The sequence below is a fragment of the Parus major genome, chromosome 8 (genome assembly GCF_001522545.3).
Source record: "Parus major isolate Abel chromosome 8, Parus_major1.1, whole genome shotgun sequence".
Classification (NCBI taxonomy): domain Eukaryota; kingdom Metazoa; phylum Chordata; class Aves; order Passeriformes; family Paridae; genus Parus; species Parus major.
Window position 1 is genome coordinate 2,726,071 of NC_031777.1, and position 22,440 is coordinate 2,748,510.

General features: G+C 54.2%; 1 protein-coding gene across 2 annotated transcripts; it reads right to left on the reverse strand.

Moving 5' to 3' along the window:
• Positions 1-12,911, reverse strand: FAM163A (family with sequence similarity 163 member A). 2 transcript variants are annotated; one of them, XM_015636960.2, is made up of 4 exons: positions 4,740-12,911; positions 4,345-4,367; positions 3,748-3,862; positions 1-2,913 (listed from the first exon to the last, which is right to left on the reverse strand). In XM_015636960.2, exons 3-4 carry the CDS (start codon positions 3,838-3,840, stop codon positions 2,509-2,511), a joined length of 498 nt encoding a protein of 165 aa, XP_015492446.1. In that variant the 5' UTR covers positions 3,841-3,862; positions 4,345-4,367; positions 4,740-12,911; the 3' UTR covers positions 1-2,508. The 2 variants fall into 2 exon arrangements, with proteins under 2 accessions (XP_015492446.1, XP_033372362.1); XM_033516471.1 differs by having other exon boundaries at positions 3,748-12,911.
• Positions 12,912-22,440: the final 9,529 nt, after the last annotated feature.

The following is a 22,440-nucleotide window of genomic DNA, read 5'->3' on the forward strand; positions in this document are numbered from 1 at the left end:
TTTGTATTTCAAAGTCCTCATTTATTTCTGACATTGAATTTGGACCCATAGCTGAGCAACAAAGACAGAGAATAGTAACAGGAGGAATCTCAAGTGGAAAAAAATCTGGGATCCCTGCCCCTACCCCATCCTGTTCTTCCACCAGCTCCCAAACCTTCTAATTCTCAGCTGCATCCCCCGTGTTTCCAGCCCTTCCAGACTCAGCCATTTCCCTGTAGCCGTGCCAGAGCCAGGGTGTGTGTTGGCTGAGGCCAACCCTCATCTTGGCCATCTGGCTGCTCTGGAATTGCCTCCCCAGCCTTGGCGCCTCGTTAGCCTGCGACAGGTCACGCTCAATTTGCTTGTGGCGAAGATGACAATGGAGTGGCCTTCCTTCAGCCACAAGGGTGACCCACAGAAGTGTTATTCCCACCCTCTGGAGGTCACAGCACTGCTGTGGTGGTGGGAAGCCTTTTTGTGTGCCAAGAGGTAGAGTTGGATGCCAGGAGCCGCTGTGTCCGTGTGCTGGCTCTGCGCCCGCCAAGGGGACGGCATCACGAGGCCGTCTGGCAGAGACCACGCTGGGACACGTTAACTTCTCGTGGCTCCCAGCATGACAAGACCTAGCTGAGCAGATGCTCTAGTGGGAAAGAATGGGATTTATCAAGTTAGCCAAGATTTTCTTCCAGTTACAAACCATGTTTTCAGGGAGGAGCGCTGGCTGGATGGGAGGCAGCAGGAGCTACAGACTACTGACCAGTAGGATCCAGAGAGCTTTGCTGCTGGTAACTTTCATCTTCCCTCCTGCCTGCCCTTAATGTGAGAGGACATTAAAACCTATCACTATTTGGAGGATGGAAAGAGACTGTAAAAGCGATGCAGCCAGACCAAGTCTCCAGATAATGGAAATGCAATGTCTTTTTGGGCTGGAGGTGAGGGAGATGGTGCATAACATTTGCTCAGAAAGTGTGTGTAAAATGCAGGCTGGGGCAAGGTGTTTGGTTACAAGGACCATCACCATGTTTTGTCTGGCTCCTTTCTTCAGATCAGAGGTGCCAAGGCATGGGCAGGTCCAATGTGTACATCAGCCTTTTGCCTGGTAACGTGGATATTCGAAGCTGGTGCACCCTGTGTCTCTGTGCTGAGACCTACTTTTTTCTGTGTGTGAGTGGGGAGGTCAAGTCCAAACCCTTCTGTGAGCAGCGGGATGATTTCTAAATTGCAGTGGTGAAAATAAAACTCCACCACTCACGTTTCTGAGCAGTCCTGCCCTATATTGCAAAGGCATGGCAAGGGTTTCCTGCCACTGCCTCCAACAGCCTCCACAGGGATCACTGATGTCCCAGTCCCTCCTCCCTGCCATGAATGGGAAGTGCTCAGCAAAGCAGTCCTGCACTGGTTGCTATGGAAGTGCCTGGGAATGATGGAGATGTCCCTTTAGTAATTTTTCACCTAATTTGATTTATGGAGGAAGAAGAAACTTTCCCACATTCATTTCTGCAGAGAGACAGAGTCACTGGCTGTCACTGCCTGCTGCAGTGCCGGTGAACCCACGTTTACAAGGTGTTCAAGACACATTTGGGTCTTGCACCTTCTTCTTCCAGAAGCAAAAGCAGAGGGACCCCAACCACCTGAACACCACTCTCCAGTGGGGGGGCCCTGCAACGAGACATGAGCCAGTGGGCTCTGCTGTTGCTGTCACAAGCAAAATCCATCCTAAAGCCAACCTTCCTCTGGCCGTCAGAGCTGTCAGGGTGGGGCTTTGAAAGCTGAAGGTGACCAAAACCGCAGTTATTTAAGAATTCAATTCTTCCCATAAGTAAAATCTTTCCATATTCATGGGTCCAAGTTAAAACTGCTCCTAAGAAAGCTTGTGAAGAGTAGAAGAGGTGGGGGCTTTGGTGTGGGTGAGCACTTTTGCGAGGACCTTTGCCTCCCCCGTCAGTGACCTAAATTCATGTCCTGAACTCTTTCAGCACGTGAGAAGCAGGTGGGAGAAGGTGCCCTATCTTACACTTGAACAGAAAAGCAAACTGCCAGCGGCAACTGACGCAGTACGAGGGGAGCAGGATGACCTGGATCTTCCCTTCTTCACTTGCCCATGGCCGAGGAGCGCTGCCATGCCCTGCTCGGCACTGGGACTCAGCGGGGATGGCAGCTGGCATCAGCCCATCGCTCCGTGTGCGTCACCTGCGGTGGCTGTGTGGGGACACCGAAGGCCTCACTGGGCTCAGCGAGCCAGGGGTAATTAAATTAGGTTGTACTGTACATAGCCCTCGTTAGACAAGTCCCTTTGGGAGAGAGAGTAGATAATAATGACACTTATGATGGGTTCGGAGGTGGCCGGTTCAACGTTGCCCTTTGAGGTCTCTCTCGCCTTCTGGCCCGTGAGGCTTGGCCGTGCCGTGCTCAGCAGGGCCCTGCTGGCCTCGGGCTGGGCTACGGGCTCCTCTCCTCAAAAACAAGCGAAAAGCCCCTTCCCTGGAGCGGGCGCCGGCTGGGGACACCCTGTTCCAGCGGCAATGGTGACTACACCTCCGTGCTGATGGCCCGCGGGTTCGGGAAGCTGTCGCGGAGCAGGCCGTGCCGGCTCACCGTGTAGCTTTGCAGGGCGGCCATGTTGAGGGGCGGCCCCATCTCCTTGCAGCACGCGGGGGTGTAGGCCACCCTCTCGCCGCCGTTGCGCACCATGTCGGCAGTCCGGATGTAAAAGGGGGAGCCGTACGGGGAGCAGGTCGGGCAGAAGGTGTGAGGCCCGTGCTGGCTGAGCTCGCTGGGCGGCGCGGGGCTGCCCTGCCCGTCCACCATGCGGGAGCTGCAGGCGTTGCACATGACGAGGTGGGAGTGCGTGGGAAGGTCGGGCTCTTCCTCTTCCTCCTCCTCCTCCTCCTCCTCCTCTTCCTCATCGGAGTCATTTTTCTTACAGCAGTAGTACTGCGGGAAGGGAAGGGGTTGTATGAGGGGAAGCGGAGCAGCTCTGCCACATCCCCGCTCCCCTCATCCCGCTGCCAGAGGATCCCTCAGGGGCCTCTTGCTGATCTGCTCCAGCATTCCTGGGTCCTGTGAAGCGGCAGAAGCCAGACAAAACCTGGACCCGAGCATGCTGCTCCTGCTGGGGAACTCTCCCTCCTCCCCCTGCGAGGTTTGCAAGGGGAAAGAAGGGATTTCATCCTGCCGCTTGAAAACTGCTCAAAGTAAGAGCTGTGCTCTTCGTCACACGGGCATTGCTGCATGGCACAGACTTCACATTAACTTTTAAAGAGCAGGAGGTCGTAGCTAGCCCTTGTTGAAAGCCTCCTCGGTTAATTTACAAGAGGGAAAAAAAAAATTATATAAAAATCTCCATCTGGTATTGCAAACCTAGCCAAGACTGCACCTCAATTAGCAAGTGCTGCAGAGCCTCAAAAGCCTCAGGGCAGTACCCCCCACACCTAGGGGAGGGAAGGACATAACTGGGGGATAGGAGGTTTAAATTCCCTGCCATCACAGGCAAAAAAAAACAACAAAAAAACAAAAAAAAAACCACCAAACCCTATCCCAGCACCACCTTACCACCTTGGCCTGGGGAACACAGAATCATAAAATATCCTGAGCTGGAAAGATCAAGTCCAACTCCTGGCCCTGCACAGGACAGCCCAAAAATTACATCATGTGCCTCAGAGTATTGTCCAAGCACTTCTTAAGCTCTGGGAGGCTTGGGGCTGTGACCACTGCCCTGGGGAGCCTGTTCCAGTGCCAGGTGGGGGTGGCAAGGCAGAGAACACTCACCTGTAGCCTACAGTAGCAGAGCACAGCAATGATGCACAGTAGGATCACCGTCGCTAGGATTCCCCCGGTGATAACAACAGTTCCCGCTGTCATCCGACCGATTCTCCATCAAACTCTGGAAGGCAGGGACACAAAACTCACCTTTCCCTGGTTTTGTCATCACATCATGGACGTGATGCCCACAAGTCATCCCAAAATATTGCATCCTCATTCCTTTCTCCCTAGCTGGAAAAGTATCATCCAATATTAGCCTCCTCCTCCTCTTAGTGAGAGGACACCTGAGATGCAGCATCACATCCCCTCACTGCTACTGCTGGTCTGGCTTGGGCTCTTGGTCAAACACCCCACAGCCCACTGGAAAAACCTCACCCTTACTGATCCAAAAGGGCTGATTTCCACCCTCCCAGCAGAAAATCCAGCTTCTGCTTCAAAATGCAGGAACAAACCTGGTCTTTTCACCAGGCAAAGCCAAAAAGGAGCCTCTGAACTCCACAACAGTCTGAGCCCAAAAATTGCACCCTGGCTGCCTGTCAGGCACTTAAAAGGCTAAGCAGCCCTCACCCCCATCTCTGTGCCATGGCACCTGGGGATACTCACGTTCAGTGACGGAGGCGTTGGACCTGGAAGAAGTGGAGGGAGAGGTTAGACGTGGTCTGACAGCACCCCTTGCACCTGCCTGCCTTTCCCCATTTCCCAAGAATGTGCCTTGATTTGTCATCTGTGGGAAGCCCTATTTCATCCCCCTGTGATTTTCTTTAATTTGAAGCAGGGAAAGGATGCATTTCCCAAGCTTGGAGCAATGCTCTACAGGAAGAGGGCACAGGCCTGGCTTAGTCAGCACTTGGCCTTTTCCACTTTAAAATTTATTACAAGGAAGGCGGATGCATCATCACAACGATGTTTTAGGTGCCGCTGGGAAATGAAATCTCTCCTCCATCCCCTCCAGGACAGGGGAGCTCCAGCATCCCCCCCCCCACCCCACGGACACTTACCCGGAAAAGGACAGGCAGGATGTCACAGTCACGCTGGCCCTGGGCCGGATGGTGGGGACAGGCAGCACCACATGGCCACGGGGACACTCAGCAGCCCTGGCAGGGAGAACAAGGAGAAAAACTCCACCATCAGCTCATCCCCCTTCCCAAAGGGGCTGCCCAGTGTCCCCATCCCCACCAGTGTCACTGCAGCGGGGCTAAATAAATTGCTTTTTTTTAAGGAGACTGCTGGAAAAGGTGGGTGCTGCAAAGCTGGGTAAAACAAATTGCCAGGAAAGGATGATCCCATGCCCCAAATCTGCTGTTCCACCAAAACTGAGGACTTGTAGCAATAAGTGGGTGCAGCCATCGCCTCATCACCCCCCGCCCTCCCGGCGATGCCCAGCGCAGCCGCATTTCATTATTGGCCCTGCGTCCCTCTGTGCCTCGTCCAGAGCAGGGATAATTGATAGGGCCCAAGTGCCAGCCCGTTGCAGCTGAGGAGATCTAATTACCCACTCACCACGCAGCCCTAATTAACGGAGAGAGGTGACAGCTTCCAGGCGAGACCTTCCCAACTCTGCCCTGGCCCCTCTCTGCTGCATGTCCCAGCAGGCACAGTGTGGAACCTTTCTCTCCAAAAATCACCCACCCTCCTCGCTCTGCTGTGGTGGTTTGCACATCCTGCCTGCCACAAATTGATTTTCAGCTCATGGGAAGTTCCTGTAGGAAGCCAAAAGGCGGGCACGCATTGGATTTCCTCCTTGAGCCGCTCTCACACACAAAATAAAGGAAAAAAAAAAAACCCAAAGAAATCAATATGTCCATAACCCAGTTAATATCTCCATCCATCAGGAGACCTGGAACAGAGCTAATAATAGAGACCAACACACTCAGCTCCTGCTCCCTGTTACCAAACCGCACCCTGAACCGCTGCCAGGAGTGTGAGGGGACACGCAGGCAGCCTTTGGTGCAGTTGTCACCTCCCCAGGTGCCTTCCTTAGCAGGAAAAAGGTGACAGTGGGTGGCTGCAAATGGCAAACGCTGACCTTTGGTGACCCCAAGAGGGACACGCCGCAAGCTGGGCGGTGATGGATGATGCAGGCAGCTGTTCACGTCCAGAAAACTTCATTTCATGGGAGCTGTGATTTGATTTAGAGCTCAGAGAGCAGCATCCAATTAGCCTGAGGATTGGAGTGAGCAGGCAGCCCTGGAGAATGACCCCGGGCAAGGAGGGACCTTGGGGATCCTTTGGTCACCTCTGAGGTCTGAGTGTCTCAGAGGATGGCTGGGCTTCCATGCCCCATCTCTGGTATTCCCATTTCTGGGAATGCTGGGATCAGCATTTCACTAGCCCTGCTCAGGAACTGGGCCCTTCCTTATTAAAATAGTGAATGTTAAACAAAGGCAAAAATGAAAATGAAGCACAAGAGAAGTGCTGTCTTTCCTCTTCTCTTTCGAGGGGGTGTTTTTCAAAAGGAGGAAGTTCCTGCCCTTCTCCCCTTCCCCAAACCCTGCCCACCAGCAGCCCAGAAGTTCACTTTTTCTACGGAGTTTGTGCCTATAAAATAGCTTTCTCTGGCCCACAGCTCTCTCCTGCATGGATGAAGAAGGGAATGCAACACCTCTCAGGGAAAGAGCAAGAGCCACAGTCTCAGGAGTAACTGGGGTTTTGGGAATTACAAACTAAATTATGTCCAGAAAGGGGCAGGACAACTACAGCAGCCTTTTCACATCTCTGCCACCAGCCCATACCTGTTTCCATCCACCCTTCCCAAACACATCCCAGCCTGCTGGGAAAGGAGCAGTTTGTGCTCCACTGGCTCAGCTCCACACAGCCCCACTGCTCCATCCCAACAAAAGGCCATACATTTGTATGGATCCTGTAAAAGCCTGGGCTGCACTGTGAGCTGAGCTGTCCTGGAGCAGGACAGGGCACAGAGGCATCCCAGGGGAATGCACAAATCCAGTTCCCTGAGGCACAGTCCCATTTCTCCTTCTGGCTTAAAAAGGGAGTCGAGAGTTGTTTAAATGTTTAAATATCCCAGGTGGAGCAGATGCCTTGGCACTCGCTGCTCACCCGCTCTCGGCTGGCTCAGGAGAGGCAACAACCCAAGGGTGCTGTGGGGACCCTCTGGCACACAAATCACCTGTACAAAATTAGGATTTATACATCTTCTTTAACTGATGTTGCCTCACAGTGCAAAGTTACAGCTTGAAAAGTGACTCTGGGAACGAGTGGCATCTGAGGCTTCTATATTTATTCTCCTTCAGTGACATCCATAGCAGATTTGCATGGTTTGCAAGTCAGTGGCGAGGTTTTTGCCAGCCGCCAGCACTCCCAACCCAGCTGAGCCACTCCTGTCCTTACTCACCCTGGGTGTCCCTGCAGCTTCGAGCTCATCCCTGCTACCCCATGGGGGTCAAACACTCACAGCAGAGCTCGGGAGCAGGTTTAGGCTGGGGCAGGGCATGGTTACACACCACGAGCATCATGCTGAACCTTGCCATGAGTCCTGCCCCGACCCAGGCTCTGCTCTCCTGGTTTTGCTCTGCAGCTCACGGGATAATTCAATGAAATGTCTGCCTGGTAAATTATCCCGGCCGCTGCCTCACCAGAGTCATCTCCCAGGGCCTAATTGGAAAAAACCAGCATCAGGGGCTGCCTTTTCAAAACAGATCATGGCAGCAAACAACAGGGCAGCTCCCAGGCAGCTGCGACCTGCCCCGCAAGATTCAGGGGGATCAACCCTCTGCTGCAAACCCCCAGGATGGGTGCTCAGGCAAGGCTGGGGTCCCCCAAACTCTCTGCATGTCAGGTGCTCTGTGCTGCAAAGTATGAGGGGACAAACTGAGCCACAGGGGAGCAGGGCCAAGGAGACCCCACCACACAGGGGTGAAATGTGAAATTTTACCTGGAGCAATGGCAATGTGGGATGCAGCTGGCAGCCCCCCAGTAGCCTCCCTCTGCTCCCAGTGCTCACCCCTAGGCTTCCTTCCCAAGTGACAAACCCCTGGGTCACTGTGAAGCTGAATCAGCTGAAGCTGCTGCTGGTTCTGCCGGAGTTATACTGGAGTCTGCACCAGTCTGCAGACAGAAATCACAGCAGCAGTTGGGAAAACTTTTATTTTTGCCTGCTGCAGAGAACTCCAAATAAGGTTTTACCCAGCAGAAAGAAAGGGTGTTTCGTGTGACCCATTTCCTCCCCGAGGCTTTTTTCCTGCTGTGATGTGGTGCCTTGAGCCACCTGGGGCTTTCCCAGCAGTTTTGCTGCAGCCAACACCCTGCTCCCAGCTACCACAAGGGCAGCCAGGTCACAGAAGTGACACTGTCCCCCAGCTGAGTGGGACTGGCAGTGAGTCACGGCCAGTCATCAAAACCAAAAAGTCTGTGCCCTGCTGCAAGTCTGCTCTTGCTTTCCCTCCACCACCTGGGCCAGCTCCCCAAGGCTCCCCATTGCCTCTTCCCAGCCCAAGGATGAGAAAGACAAAATACCAACAAGGATGCAAAACCAGCTCTTTTCTTGTAAAAGCTTTGTGGAAAAGGCACGATATTAATCGCAAGTAAAAAAAAAACAAACACCTTTGGTGGTGGAAGCTGCCAGCCAGACCCCAGCTTGCAGGTGGGCATGAAAGGCTGCACTTCTGCTTTAACACTGTGCTCCTGACCCTCTGAGCCCAGGAGATCCCTTGTCCTGGCCACCAAACTCCGCCAAAAACCACCTTCTTGCCCATCCAGGTTCACTGCCTCCCTCACCGTGCTTCATCCTGCCCTGTGGGAGCCCAGGGGAACTTCCCTGCCAACAATTTGTCCTTACAGCCACAAAGGACCAAGCATCCCCCTCTGATCTCTGTCCAGGTGTGTGATCCCTGGAACATCCTGGGACCAGCTGGCACATCTGCACTCCTCTCCCTGGGAGACCTCCCAGTGCTTCTCAGACTTCTGGAGGAAGGGCAGCTTTGCAGGCTGGGATGTCTCAGGCACAGATTATCTGGTATCTTGTTACTTGGGCATCTCATCTGTCCTATATCTCCTTAAGCGACTATTGAGATCCCATCTCGCCTGCCTGCGTGGATTAACTGCAGCCGTGGATACGACGGAGGGACACAGAAGGGGCTGGCACCCCACCCTGTCCCCAGAAATACACACAGCCAGGGCTACACCTGGATGAAGGCAAGTCTCTATATAACTACAACCCCATTTGCAGCTCCTCCTCACTGCAGGGAGGCTTAAAACACAGGGGAGGAGAATGGCAGCTCCCTCTTCATCCCCGCACACATCTCCTACCCACTGTGTTTGCTCCACCAGCTCCCAGTCAGCCCAGCTCGGGAGCCAGGGCGGGTGGATGCAGTCCCAGGAAGGGTGGTGAGCAGCCCCAGACACAGGGGAGGTGTCAGACATGGGCAGCCCACAGCGGGATGCAGGATGGGAATATCCTCAGCCTGATCCACACGGCTCATCTCCGGTCGCTGTGCCCAGGGATCCTCCTGGGGCAGCTCCTGGCAAAAGCCCCGTGTGGCCGAGGCCAGGAATGTGTGCCGGGGAGCCGCTCCGCCGTGCTCCCAAAATAACCAGGGACAAAACCAGTGGCGTGAAGCCAAGTCACACAGAGAAAGGCTTTTGGGATTATCCTGCACGTCAGATCCCCACGGGCGCTCCGGAGGCAGCCAGCACCTGGCCAGCATCGCTGCTGCAAGCACCATCCCTCCCAGCACTCACACATCCCCACGAGGAGCGGCTGCAGCAGCCGGGAACGGAGCGAGCCAAGGATGCCAGGTGAGACTGAACCTTGCCAAAAAGCCGGAGAATTTTCCCTCACACGTGTGCTGAAGGGACCTTGCCTATGGCCACAGTCTGAGGAGAGCCAGAGCCCAGGCTGGGTCCTGCTGTACTGTGGATTCCTGGAGGACACAGACTCAGAGAGTAAGGACTTGGATCTTACTTGCACTCCATGTTGCCCCTGTCACAATGGGTGCTTACAACGTCCAGCAAAAGACATGGATCCTTGTGAGATTGGAAAGGAACAGGAAAGGTTATTTTCTTCCACCCTGATTCCACCCTTGGTGTTTGCACCTTGCACTGCTGTGGGTATCCCATGACTGATTTAACCCTGTGGCAAGGTACCAACCCAGCCAGCATTCCCAGAACTCTCCCCAGACTCTCCCCAGCAGTGTGATGGAGCCAGCCTCCCATCAAGGATGCTCCACTGTTCATTCCTAGCCCTGGGCAGGTCTCTCCAGCATTCTCATTGCTCCAAGATGAAACCTTCAACTCCTCACACCAGTGGGCTCTTCCTGTCAGGGCAAGGACATGAAGACCTCAGCCGAATCCCTCCATTCCCTGGGGGCTGCAAACACACTCTCTGGATATCCGATCTTCTCCCTGGTTTGATTTTCTTGCTCCTCCCCCACAGGAAGGTGCATGCTCTGCCCTCCAGTGGGGCTAATTCCACCTGGACTCAGTGACACCAAATGCATCTTCATCCCAGGCATGCAGTGGAAGATGAGGATCAATTCCAGAAGCATTGTTTAGAGAAACCCCACACAGCATCCCCAACAAGATCCAACCAAGCAGAGCAATGAGTTTCCCTCCAAAGATTTTTTTTTCCCACTAAGCCAGTTTCTCAGCAGCTTTCTGTGAAACAAGGACAGCTTCTCCTCCAAGGCACCGCTTCATTGTCACCCTTCTTGCCTTGGACATCGATGCCATCTCCCCCTTCCCACTTCATTTCCACAATTCCCATGAAAATTATTTCCCCAGTTTCCCAGTTCCCACACAGATCTGCCCTTGCTGCCCTATCCCAGTTCCTCCCAGCCTGACACATGAAACACAACTTGTGCAAAACCTTGCCGTGTAGCAGCAAGCTCTGCTCCCGAAAGCAAAGCCCAGGGGAAAAGCTCTGGATGAGGCTGGAGCCTCTGTAATCCCATCAGCTGCAGTCCCCCTGGCACAGCACACCGGGGCGGATCCGTTGTGCCGCGGCGTCACCCAATTTACGTGTTTTGCTAAAATAAAACACAAAACAAATTCTCTGTCTCGCCCCCTGGGTTTAACCCATGCCCTCCCGCAGCCTGGGGACTGGTGGCTGAAACAGTGACAGGTTTCTGAAGGGTGCTGCTCCTCAGGGACACGCATGTCCCCCTGTGTCCTGCCAGCATCTGCCCTCCTGCCTGCAAGTGTGCCAGCTAGACAGCCACTGTGGAGGGATTCAATTAGCATAGCCATCATTAGGGGTAATTGCACTGTTTACCAGTTAAGAGGAATGAAGGGAGACGAGCCTTGTGGTTCTGCCCATAAGGTGAGGGGCCACCACCACCCTTCTTGGCTCAGGAGGTCTTTAAATCCCATTTACATTACAGTTAGGAAAACTATATGGATGCCTATTGGTGATTCACCGTGCTTTCCCTTTCACATTTTGCCCTTTGGCACCAGGGAAGAGACAAATGCCCAGATCACAGCTCCTCCAACAAAAAACCAACCCTAGGGCTGGTTATAGTTTAATCCCACTCTCACAGTAGCTGCTAATCTGCATGGTGCTTGGGAAATGTCTTTTTCTCCAAGGGAAAGGGAGATGGAGGCTGCCAGCCCTGGGGAGGAGGGCACAGGGAAGGGCAGCCTCTTCCTCCACATGATGCAAGACCTGCTGCTCCGACTGCCAGCATCCCCCCAGCATGTTCGCTTGGAGTAGAAACAGAGATTTATTTTAATGACTCATTAAAGCCTAATTGCATTCAGGCAGCAATACAGAGAGAGGAGCCTCCCACGTGCAGCAGTACTACAGTCGGGAGGGCTCTCGGAGCCTCCCCGAAAGTGCAAGGCAGACAGACTGTCTCTTTTTGGTGGGGCCAGACATCAGGGCCAGCTGCTGGCTCTGGAAGTGTGGCTTTGTGATTGGGATCCATAAAACAACCCAGAAAACTCTCTGATCTTCTCTTCATTTGCCTTTCTCTGCCCAGCGTGGCAGCTGCCACCAGCTGCTCATCCCTGAGCTCCAGGGAGGAGACGTGACTTGCTCGGAGCTTGGATGCCCATCTCCAGGGCCTCTGGGTGACCATTTCCTAGCCTTGGGGACACCAGTGTTTGTAACTTCCCCCTGGGCTTCCAAGGACCCCATAGCAGGAGCAGGGTGGGATTTGCACAGGAGCCACTGCAGGTCACCCAGGCAGAGAGTGGGACGTGACACAGGGATGAGCTGCTCCTCCCATCCTGAGGGCACACACTAAAAATCAGACAGCCTGGAGGGGAACCAGCCCAAACCCCACCAGGAGCCCACATACTTTATCCTTCCCAGTGGAATGCAGACCCAGTGACAGACATGCCACCCATGGGAACAGGAACTTACAGCCACTCTGACTTCCAGACATCCCCATCCTCAGGACACATCCTGGGAACCCCTCCTGCCCTTCTCGCCAGAGTGAATTCACTGACATTGACCAGAGGTTTCCACCTCCTGGAAAGTCACCCCATGCAGGGATGGGAAAGCCATGGGTCCCCTTTCCTGCCCTGCAATTCAGACACCCACAGTACCCACAAGGATGCTGATGGTGTGCTGTGGGAGGGCATCTGGAAACCTCATGGAATGGACAGGGTTACACAGCCACAGCTCTGCTTCCCAAGCCACCAGGAATCCATCTGTCATCCATCGGGATCCTGGACCACCAGGGAAAGCTGGAGCCACACATTGCTCTGGGGTATAACACAGGTGACAGCACCTGACCCAAACCCCACTGTTGTGGTAAATCCAAGTGGAGTCATTCCAGGATCAGGTCCAGGACTGATAAAGCTATTACAGCTCACCTGCAGTTGCTTTACAGGACTACTCACACTCCTTTTCCTCACTGCATCCCAGCCAGAGCAAGGATGCACAAAGCAACTGTGGGCTGGTGCTGCAGAGCTAAACTCTTTGCTGGACTTCAGACCATTTTATTTTTTTTTTCTTGTTGATTTATCACACAGCAGGGCTACAGACTCATCCATCACTCAGGATGCTCCACCTCAGGCAGCCGGATCAGGCAGGAGCGGGGCTGGCCAGGGTGGTCACGCACACACCGCCACACGCGCCCAGTGAGAAGGAAAACCCAACTAGAAGTCTCTGAATGTCTCCTGCAAATGAAGTGTGAAACTCGCTTTCAAGAAAACAAGGGTAACGGAGCCACGATAAATATTTCATCCTGGTGGGAAAGCAGCGACAGGGAAGGTTAGGAGGGCAGAGATGCCAGGAGGGATAGGGGGCAGCAGGGATGGAGGATGGAGGGGGAGAAGGTGGAGGCAGCCAGGGCAGGGAACAAAGGGAACACCACAGCCTGACCTTATTTCTGCTTGCCACTTGCCCTGGGGGCTATCGGATTTGAGGCATGACCACAAAGCAACTCCCAGAAATAGGAGAGTATCTTGTGTTCCTGTTTGTGCCCATGGCTAAGTTGGGTGATGCTGCACCAGCTGGATCACCACACTCCATCCTAACTCTTCCCAGCAGACACACACAGCTGCCCAGCTCTGTCAGTCCATGCACTCAAAATGCCCCATGCAAAATGGCTGGAGGATGCTCTGCATTTCTCCACAGAGGAGGGTTTGCCAAGTGGAAAATCCTTCACAACTGATTTCCAGCCTGTCTTTTGGGCAGGAACAGTGCAGGGCTGGGCTGCCTCTCCTAAGCAGGTCTCTGGAGCTGGCTGTCCTCAGGCCTGTGGCCAGGCTGAAATCCAGCACTTTGGAAAGAGATGGACGAGGATTTCACATCCCAGCAGAGATGGTGCTGGAATGGCATCAGACTCGAGATGGGATCACATTGAGAATGGCAGCCTACTGATGCTCTCCCCTCTTGGATTTTCAACAGGTGAAAAAGTCCTTCCTAGGAAAAGCCTTCTCTCCCAATCCCTGACAAAGCCCAGGGTTCAGGTTTTAAGGTTTAGGAACCTTAGGATCCTGCAGGAACAATGCTGAAAGCCAACCAGCAGCCCTAATACACACAGTATCCCTCAAACAGCATCACAGGGAATTCTGAGGCTTAGGCAAGCAAGGGGCAAAGTTAGGGAAGGGGAAAAATACAGCCCCAGAAACAGAAGCCTCTGTCGGGGTGGAATATTCCACCACCCCTTAGAAAATCTCTCTGCTGGAGAGACAATCAATAGTACACAAATGAAATACAGCTGAAAACACTAAATGTTTCCACATGCCCTTTTGGAGGGAATAAAATCCTCCAGGATAACCTTAAGAGAAAACAAAAGCCAGGCAAATAGCTCAAGCACAGGTCTCCTTTAATTACTGTAGCCCAGTGAGAGATAAAACAGAGATCCTTCGGAATAAACAAAAGGATTTGATTTCCTCCACTTCAGCAAAGGCAGCCACCATTTCTGTGGAGAGGTTTGGTGGTGAGGTTGGGGATTTGATGGGCTGACATGTCCTTGATGAATGGCAAAGCTTTGGGCCCCAGGAGAGGGAGCAGGAGGCTAAGCCCCTGGCTTGGGACTTGCAAAACTTCAAGTGGCTGCAAAAAAGTAGATTTAGAGACAGAAAAACTCTGTCCTACCCACCCAAGCTGCCATCAGACTTCACGGGGACTGAACAAACCCAGCACAGCACAAAGTCGGACCACACAACCCTGAGAAAACGAGTCAGGATCTTGTCGGGCACCACAACCCCGGAGCTTCGCCCAGACGAAGCTGTGGCGCAGGGACTCGGTGCAGCCCGGGGATGCAGGGAGCAGAACGATGCTGGCAGCAGGACGATGCTGGGAGCATCCCATCCGAGCATCCCAGCCCGTTGTGCTCGGCGCCCCCCACCACTCGGGCTTCCCCCTTCCCATCGCAGCCCCAATCCCTGGCAGAGCCTTTCCCTGGCCCCGACATCCCTGGAGAGCCGCGGAGCGGGGACGGCGGGGTGCCCGAGCCCTACCTGGGCGCCCGGGCCGGGCAGGAGCGGGCGGCGGCGGCTCCGGAGCGCGGCGGCGGCGGCTGGGGCGGGGACGGGCCGGGACCGCGGGGGACGGGCCGGAGGAAGAGGAGGAGGGCAAGAGCAATAAAAGCGGGAGTAATAAATAATGGGAAGAAGAATAATCACCGGAGCGGTGGAGCGGGAGCGCCCGGGCGGGCCCGGTGGCGGGGGAGGAGTTTGTCGGGGCCGGAGCTGCCGCCCCCAGCACCGCCCCCGGCCCCACGGTAGGGGAAAGAAGGGGGCACCCACTCAACCCACACAAAGCCTGATCCTCTCCCGGGGGAGCACACACTGTCAGCACCCCCGAACTCTTGGGTTCCTTCAGGCTATCCTCAAAGCCAAGCCCTGCAGCACCTCCAGTCCCTGTCAGACCTGCAACATCCACATGCTCAGATCCTGCAGCACCCCAGGCATCCCAAAGCCACTCTTGCAGTCCCCTGAGCACCCCCACCCCTGTCAGTGTCTCACCACTGCCTCAGCCCCATGCTGGGTGTCCAGAGGATCTGGCTCGATCCATTCACCATGTCCTGGCTACTTATACTCCTCTGCCTCTGCAAACAGCCAGGAGAAAAACCCATCACACACCACAGCCAAAGGCATAAGCCAGGACCAGGGCTGGGGATGCCAAGCCTGTCCACCATTTTTCAGACAGAACAATCCCCCCTCCCCACGATTCCCTGTAAAACACATCTCTCTTAGCAGACACTGGCTCCCCAGTGTGAGGCCAGAGGCACTGCTGGCTTTGTTGCAATTTTGGCCCATTGCTGTGTGCCCCAAACCCATGCTGGCACTGGGAAGGCACACACACACATAAAAGGCATTGTCCCCGGTAAGAGTTTCCAGCTGCTGGGAAGCTTTGAAGCTCCAAAGCAAGAGTTTAAGCTGGAGAAGGTACAGCTTGCATTTGGCATTGCCGTTGGAATCAGAGAGCTGCTCACTGCTGCGAGCTCCGATAAAGATAATTGAATCTCGTGCCTTGCACCACAAGCTGACCGCTGCCAGTGTGAGGATTGCTGTGCCAGGAGAATGTGTGTTTGCCTGTTTCACTCTGATTTTGGTCTCAACAGGGCACAAAAACCACGGCAAGGCAGTACAGCTTGGTGGGGTCAATGCAGAACCTCTGCTACGCGAGGCAGCCAAACTCTCCTGTGCTTCAGTTTCTAAGGACAAGACACCACTGATACTTTTCCTCCCTGCAGAGCAAGCTATAAAGCTGGGCAGAAAACACCACTCACCTTCTCCTCCGTCACCTTGCCATCTGTCAGGGCATCCTGTTGGGCACGGATTGCTCTCCCTGTTCTTCCAGCCCAGCCCTTGCAGCTGCTGTTCTGACCCGCTGATTTCTGCCCGGGATCCAGCAGCGGAGCTGAGCCGGGAGGAAATAAACGCTCGTTCGGATGCAAACGGCTCTGTGCCTTTAGCAAAAGGGCAGGATGAATTATGAAATGCAAAGACGAGATAAGTGGATCCCGCCACAGCACTTACCCTCTGCGCTGCAGGATCCAAGCGCCTGCTGGCTGTGGGATGCAGGGCTGCTGTGGGATGAAGGGCTGCGTGGCACACACAAACACCTGCACACTCAGCCTGGCCAGGGACAACCTCCCTATTCCCCTGCCAATAGGGGAATCCACATCATCCACTCCAGCACATCAGGGGGCTGGCAGATTCAGAGAGGCACTGAGAGAGAAAAGCGAGCGCGCCGAGTATTTCCGTGCAGGGTGGCAGAGATGCATTTTCCCGTTAGCTGGGCTTCAGAGCTGCTGGAGGGATGGGAATTAGAGACATCCAGGCGAGCACAGAAGAGGAGGAGGAGGCCAGGAAAAGTGACAAAGTCATTTCCTGGGCTGCTCTGGCAGGATGAGAGGAGGTGATGACAGCCCAGGATGCAGGGAGAGCCACTTCTCCCCTCAGCAAGCGCTGCCAGGACCATGGGAGGCATTATTACAGCTAATTCAGGAACTGACATTTCACCGTTTCCATGGATGGACATGGAAGAGAGTTTCTTTGGGATTAAGGAGTCACTTGGCTTACACAGAGCTGAGATTGCCCAGATCCAGATGATGCTGCTCCATCACCCCCGTGGCTCTGGCCCAAAGCAGGCGAGCGCTGCAGGAGATCACAACAAAGTGAATGTGAAACAGCATCGCTCCAGCGAGCAGGTTATCAGCTTGCCTGATTCCAATGCTGGTCTCATTTTTTTCCCCCCTCAAGCTGTCTTTCCTATTGTTGTTTCATTATTTTTTAAAGCAATGCATGGGTGACCAAACAGAACAGAAAAGGTAGGATTCCCACTTTATGGTGGCTGGGAAAAGCTCAGAAACAGGAGCGCCAGATGCTCTGCAACAGGGAAGAAAATTAAAGCCGAAGTTTTTGTTTTCAGTCAATGTGCTTTTAAATAAAACACATGGTTTGGGAGGCTCAGCTGGTGTGTTCAGAGTGTTTGAGGTTAGCACCACCAGCAAATCAAGCAGCAGTTTGATACAAAATACTTGTCAAGTCCTTATTTCAGTTTGTTTTGGGGCAAGAGCAACAGAAATCACCTGCAAAGCATCCTGCCTTGTTGGCATCTCAGGATCAGCTGCTGCCAGGGCACCACAGCATGCTCAAACAGCCCAGCATGCCCAGGTACACAGGTACCCTGGCAACAGAGGGATCACGAGCCTGCCAGACTCACCCTCTGCAACCCTCAGGTGTTGCAGTACCCCCACATACAATTGGCTTTAAAGCTTGTAAGTGTTGTAGCTAATCCAAATTCAGCATGGGAATTTCTTGTGTGTTTTATAAAATTCCATCTTTCACATGCTGGAAAAGATTTCACTGACTAGTTTTAAAAAAACCTCATAAAATACTTTTTGTTCCTTCCGTTTTTTGTTCTGTTGTAAAAAAACCCTAATCCCCCAGACTTCTCTTTCCACGATGATATTTCACACCCTTATTCATGAGGATGAACATTCAGGTAAGTAACTCAGTGAGTCCTTAGTTTAGGTGCTTCTTCCATGATACCTGCACATGCAAACCCCACGAGATGCCCACGAGATGCACTGAGCCCCAGCCCTGCTGCAGAGCCCTGCTCCCAGGTGCCCTTGCCTTGGTACACCTCACACCTCTGTATTCCAGCACATCAATCATTTCTTTCCTGTTCAGGCCAGCATTTCCACCAGCCCAAAATGCTGATGCTGGAGGATGCTCAGGAGCTGAACCTGCAGCTGCTGGCAGGAGAATTTATTTTGTTCTGTGCTAGATCTTGCTTTTATTTTCATTTTAGAAGAGCCCAAGGCTGCTTTATCAATCAGAAAAAGCCTGACAGTGCCAAATTCTGTCCTCACCTGCATCTAGTCTGCTCCTCACGGGTTTCAAGCTCTTTAGTTGCCTTGTGCACTCAACATCATGGCTTCTGGGCTGAAAATGGGGGATTAACACGTGGAAAGGTCCCTGGGAGCCAGCCAGAGCATGTTTCTGTGTCTCTGGTTGGGGGGTGAGTATATGCAGAGGTTCCAGTGTCTCTGCACAATCCTGTGATACCCTCACCCCTCACTGGACCTTCATCCCTCTCATCCCCATCCAGGAGCATATGGCCACAGCCTCCCAAGCCTGCCTGCTCCCTGGGGAGAGCTCAGGGGAGCTAATGCACAGCTTCCCCCTGCACAGCACATTTCCCATGCCAGATGTGCATTCATTAGTCATCATACACCTCGGTGGGTTTGCTTTTGCCTGCACAAACACTGAAAAACGAGCCCAGCCCCACAAGGAATATTCAGCAGGAGCTGCCCAGCAGCCCTGACATTTCCATTATCTGAGGGGTGTGCCTGTCCTGCAATCCTGGGATCACAGGAAGGCACCAGTGTCACAGGAAGGTCTCTGTGCAGCTGCACTCCCCCCAAAACCTCATGTGTTTAAGGGACTGCAGAGACACCCCCATCCCAGTGGGCTGGGGGAGAGATGTGCCGTGGCACCTGCAGCATGGGGCAGATGGGTGTTTTCCCCCAGGAGCTGGCCAAGGGAAGGTGATAATCTTCCCAAAAGATAATCTTTCTCCATCACTACACCCATCTAGGAACTCCAGCTCGGGTGTCGAGGACCAGGGCTGTCCACACTGCACAGGGACACAGAGGGACACACAGACACACTCATGGACCCGCAGGGACACACAGGGACACACAGGGACACACAGGGACACTCAGGGACCCGCAGGGACACACAGGGACACTCAGGGACACACAGACACACTCATGGACACACAGGGACACACAGACACACTCATGGACACACAGACACACTCATGGTCACACAGGGACACACAGGGCTGCACATCCGTCTGCGCTGGAGGAGAGAAAGAACGAGCCTTGGCTAACATCATTAGCCAAGAGTTATGCTTTCTTCTTCCCATAGATAAATATCATTAAAGCCCAGGCTTGAGTATTTTACATCCAGAGCTGCAATGATGTTCCCCCGGGGTAGGGGTTTACAGCTTTGGGCTGTGATTAGGCAGCAAGGTAGTATTAACCCCTTGCACTCCCAGTCATCAACCTGGGAGCAAGAGCTGCTTCCCTCCTTCAGATGTCTCGGTCTCCCCATCCCAGGGGCATGGGAAGAAGCTCCAGGGGGATCAAGGCACAGGATTTAAAGCTGTGGAGGGCAAATCTGGGTAGACCATGGGGTACTTTGTCTGTGTGCTCCTAGACCCTTCCAGGAGCTAAGGATGTGCTTTACCTTACCTTGAGATAGGTCAGATGTGGGGAAAATATCCTGTATGACATTTTGGACTGGTCAGTCTAAAACTGGAATGTTTGCCCTGAGCTGAGTAAACACATCCCAGCAGGTTCATCCTCCCCAGGAGGCACAGAGTGAGCCACACAGGCTCCTTTGCATGAGGTCTGGGCAAGTTTGGAACAAAAAAGTGGGGAAAGGAAAGCACCACCAGCTGTATCCACTGGGACAGCTACGAGAATTCTGGTGCCCATAGAAAATTTGGAGAAGCTTAAAAACCTGTTGATTTTCACCCTCCTTGCCCAGCACATGTGAGGAGTTTTTCCCAGCCAACACAGGGATCCCATGGGGAAAGTGCTGACACCTTTTCCCTCACTAGAGGATACAGCTCGGGAATGAGACACAGCTTTCCTTTTGCCCACCCACAAACATGAAGCCTAAATTTTTGATGGATCTGAACCTCTTTTCCTGGCTCCAGGAAGGAAATGCTCCACCTCGTGAACAACCTGGGGCTCTCCAGCAAGGAGGTTTTACCCTCCCCTTAGGGGAGGTAATGCTGGTCAGCTCTCATGAGAGCCAGGGATTTCCTTGGTGCATCGATCGCTGAGGGGTCTCTGTGCCTGCCAAACCACAGCTCTGCTTGTCTTGGCAGAGACCCATGGATCACTGTGGGCACAGCCACAGCGCTGGGTTGGTAGGAAAAACATGCCCAGCAGGATTTGTGGTTCATGTGGCTCCAAGCACTGCCAGCAGCAGGCACAGGGAAAAGCCCATCCCAGCCCCAAAGGCAGAGTTTGGGAGATGCTTAGCAGAGGAGGAAGGACAGACAGAGCAGAAAATGAACTCCTTGCAGCCAGGCGTGACCTTAGCACACACACACACACACACACCCACACACCAAGCACCTCTCCAGGCTCATGGAGCAAACTCCGTGGTTTGGTTGGAGCATCCTCCCAGGAATCACCCACGGGCCATCCATGTGACAGGGCAGCATGGGGCAAACCCACAGGGAGGATGTCACATTCACACACTGGTGAGCTTCAGGAGCCATCAGAGAGGAGCAAGGGGTGCAGTGGTGGTACCCCAACCCAAGCTAGCACCCCTAAGCCCCAGCGCAGGGCAGGGCCAAGACCTCCACTGGAAGATTTTCTCCCCTCTTTAGGGAGCAGAGCCTTCTCCAACCTTCATGGCTGCACAGAAGCCTTTCAAAGTCACACTCTGGCCATAATCAAGACAGCAGTGCCTGCCCAAACCCTGGCACTGGCTGCTCCTGGCCATGGGCAGACAAGCCTGGCTCCACTCTCCTTTGTCATAGGTGATCAGGGAAGATTGAGACTTTACCCCAGTGATCACCCAGACAGCCCCCAGGAGCCCGTAGATCTCTGGCTCTCTGTATTCCCACCTTCCCTGCCCTTCCTCGTGTTCTTGTCATTATGTCAGCTCCTTTCCAGGTAACTGCAAGCACACGGGCAGACAGAGCTTCAAAACTGCTGTGAGCAAGCCCAGGAGAGCAATGATAATCCAGGCTGGTCCTAGGGCAGCCCCCCTGCAGCATACGGGCCTGGAAATCCAGGGAGCTACTCCTGGGCCATCGGTGTCCAGCACAGGGATGAGCCACAGCGCCTTCCCCTCGCACTGCCGAGCCGCACAGCCCAATTTGTGAGGCTGGGAAGGACGCTCAGCCCCAGTTTCTGGCCCATTAGCTCCCCTTCCCGCACCCCCTGCGCTGGCTCCCGCGGAGGAGCCGCATGCGGCAGCAGGGGAGGGATGCCCGGCTCCGCACGCAGCCCGGCCGCGGCCACACGTGTGCGGCGGCAGCGGGGGGAGGTCGGCCCCGGGTCACCCAAATGCAGCTGGAGCACAGCGTGGGCTGAGGCTGCAGCGCCCAAAGGTTTCCGAGCACCTTCAGTGCCTGGGGAGTAGCTCTCACCGCCATCCCACCTCCTCTCCATCCTGCTCCCAAAGTGGCCAGGCCACCAGGAAGAGCTGGTCTCACGCTTCTTGCAGCCCCTCGCTATGTCTGGAAGTGCTGGGGAGAGCAGTGAGGGCAGCCGGGGCCCCTAAAGCATCCCTGTCTCCCCGGCCCCTGCTCGCTCCAGCGTAGCCCAGACTTGTCCTCATTTCAGGCTGGGCAAACGGCGGCCCGGCCCCAGAGGTAGTGAGATGATGCCAAACCTCCTAATGGAGCTTGACAGCAGTGGGATTAAAAGCACAAGTGAGATCGCAACCCCTCTGCAATCAGCTTGTGCCCTGGAAGAGCTGGATCAGAAAAGAAACCTCCTGGCAGCAGGGAGGGGATGAGGAGTCCACTCACAAAAGGTGAGGGCAGCAGAGGGCAGGGGGAGCCTCGTCCATCCCAAGCCCTCTTCACTTGCCCTGCCAACTCATCATAGGAAGGAGCCAATCTTTTCCTCCTGCAGCAGTCCCAGTTCCAACTGGTCCTAAACTTTGGATGCAGAACAGCCCACGCCCCACTTCTTGCTGCCTTCGAGGTCAAAGCATTCCACAGCATCCACAAGGAGCTCCCTCCTTTCTCCCTCTGCTGTGAATGCTGTGCCTGGAGTGGTGCCACTGACACTGGAAATGACACCTGAGTAGCTAGGTAAAAGATGGAGAGAGATGGGAGAACTCACCTGGATGCAAGGGGTGCTCAGGAGGACATCCACAGCCCCTGTTCCTGTGGGACAGGGTGCACACAGATCCTTGCAGCCAGCACCAAGCCCCAGAGCACACCCCTGGTTCAACCAAAAGGCAGCACTGACCCATTTCCCACCTGAGGGATGCTCCAGCAGAATTGCTGCCCCTTGTTTCCCTCACATTCCTTCCTGCCTGCAGGAATTCCTTGGCATTTCCCCCGAAGCCAAATGGGCCTTTGCAGCGATGCAGTGGTGGCCAGCTCACACGAGCCATCCCAGGGATGTCCTCCAAAAGGCCAGCCAGGCACAAGCACTGTCCCCATCTCTGCTCATCTGAAACTCAGCAGCCAGAGGCTGCTCTCCTGCCTGGCAGGCATTTTCTCCCAGCAAAATGCAAGGCAAAACCAGGGCTTTTTACTGCAAGAAGAAGGGAGCCACTCCAGGG

Coding starts and splice junctions, on each gene's coding strand:
- FAM163A (XM_015636960.2), bottom strand. CDS start 3,840: ATGACAGCGGGAACTGTTGTTATCACCGGGGGAATCCTAGCGACGGTG. Junction 2,914..3,747: donor TCTGCTACTGTAGGCTACAG/GTGAGTGTTCTC, acceptor CCCTTCCCGCAG/TACTACTGCTGTAAGAAAAA.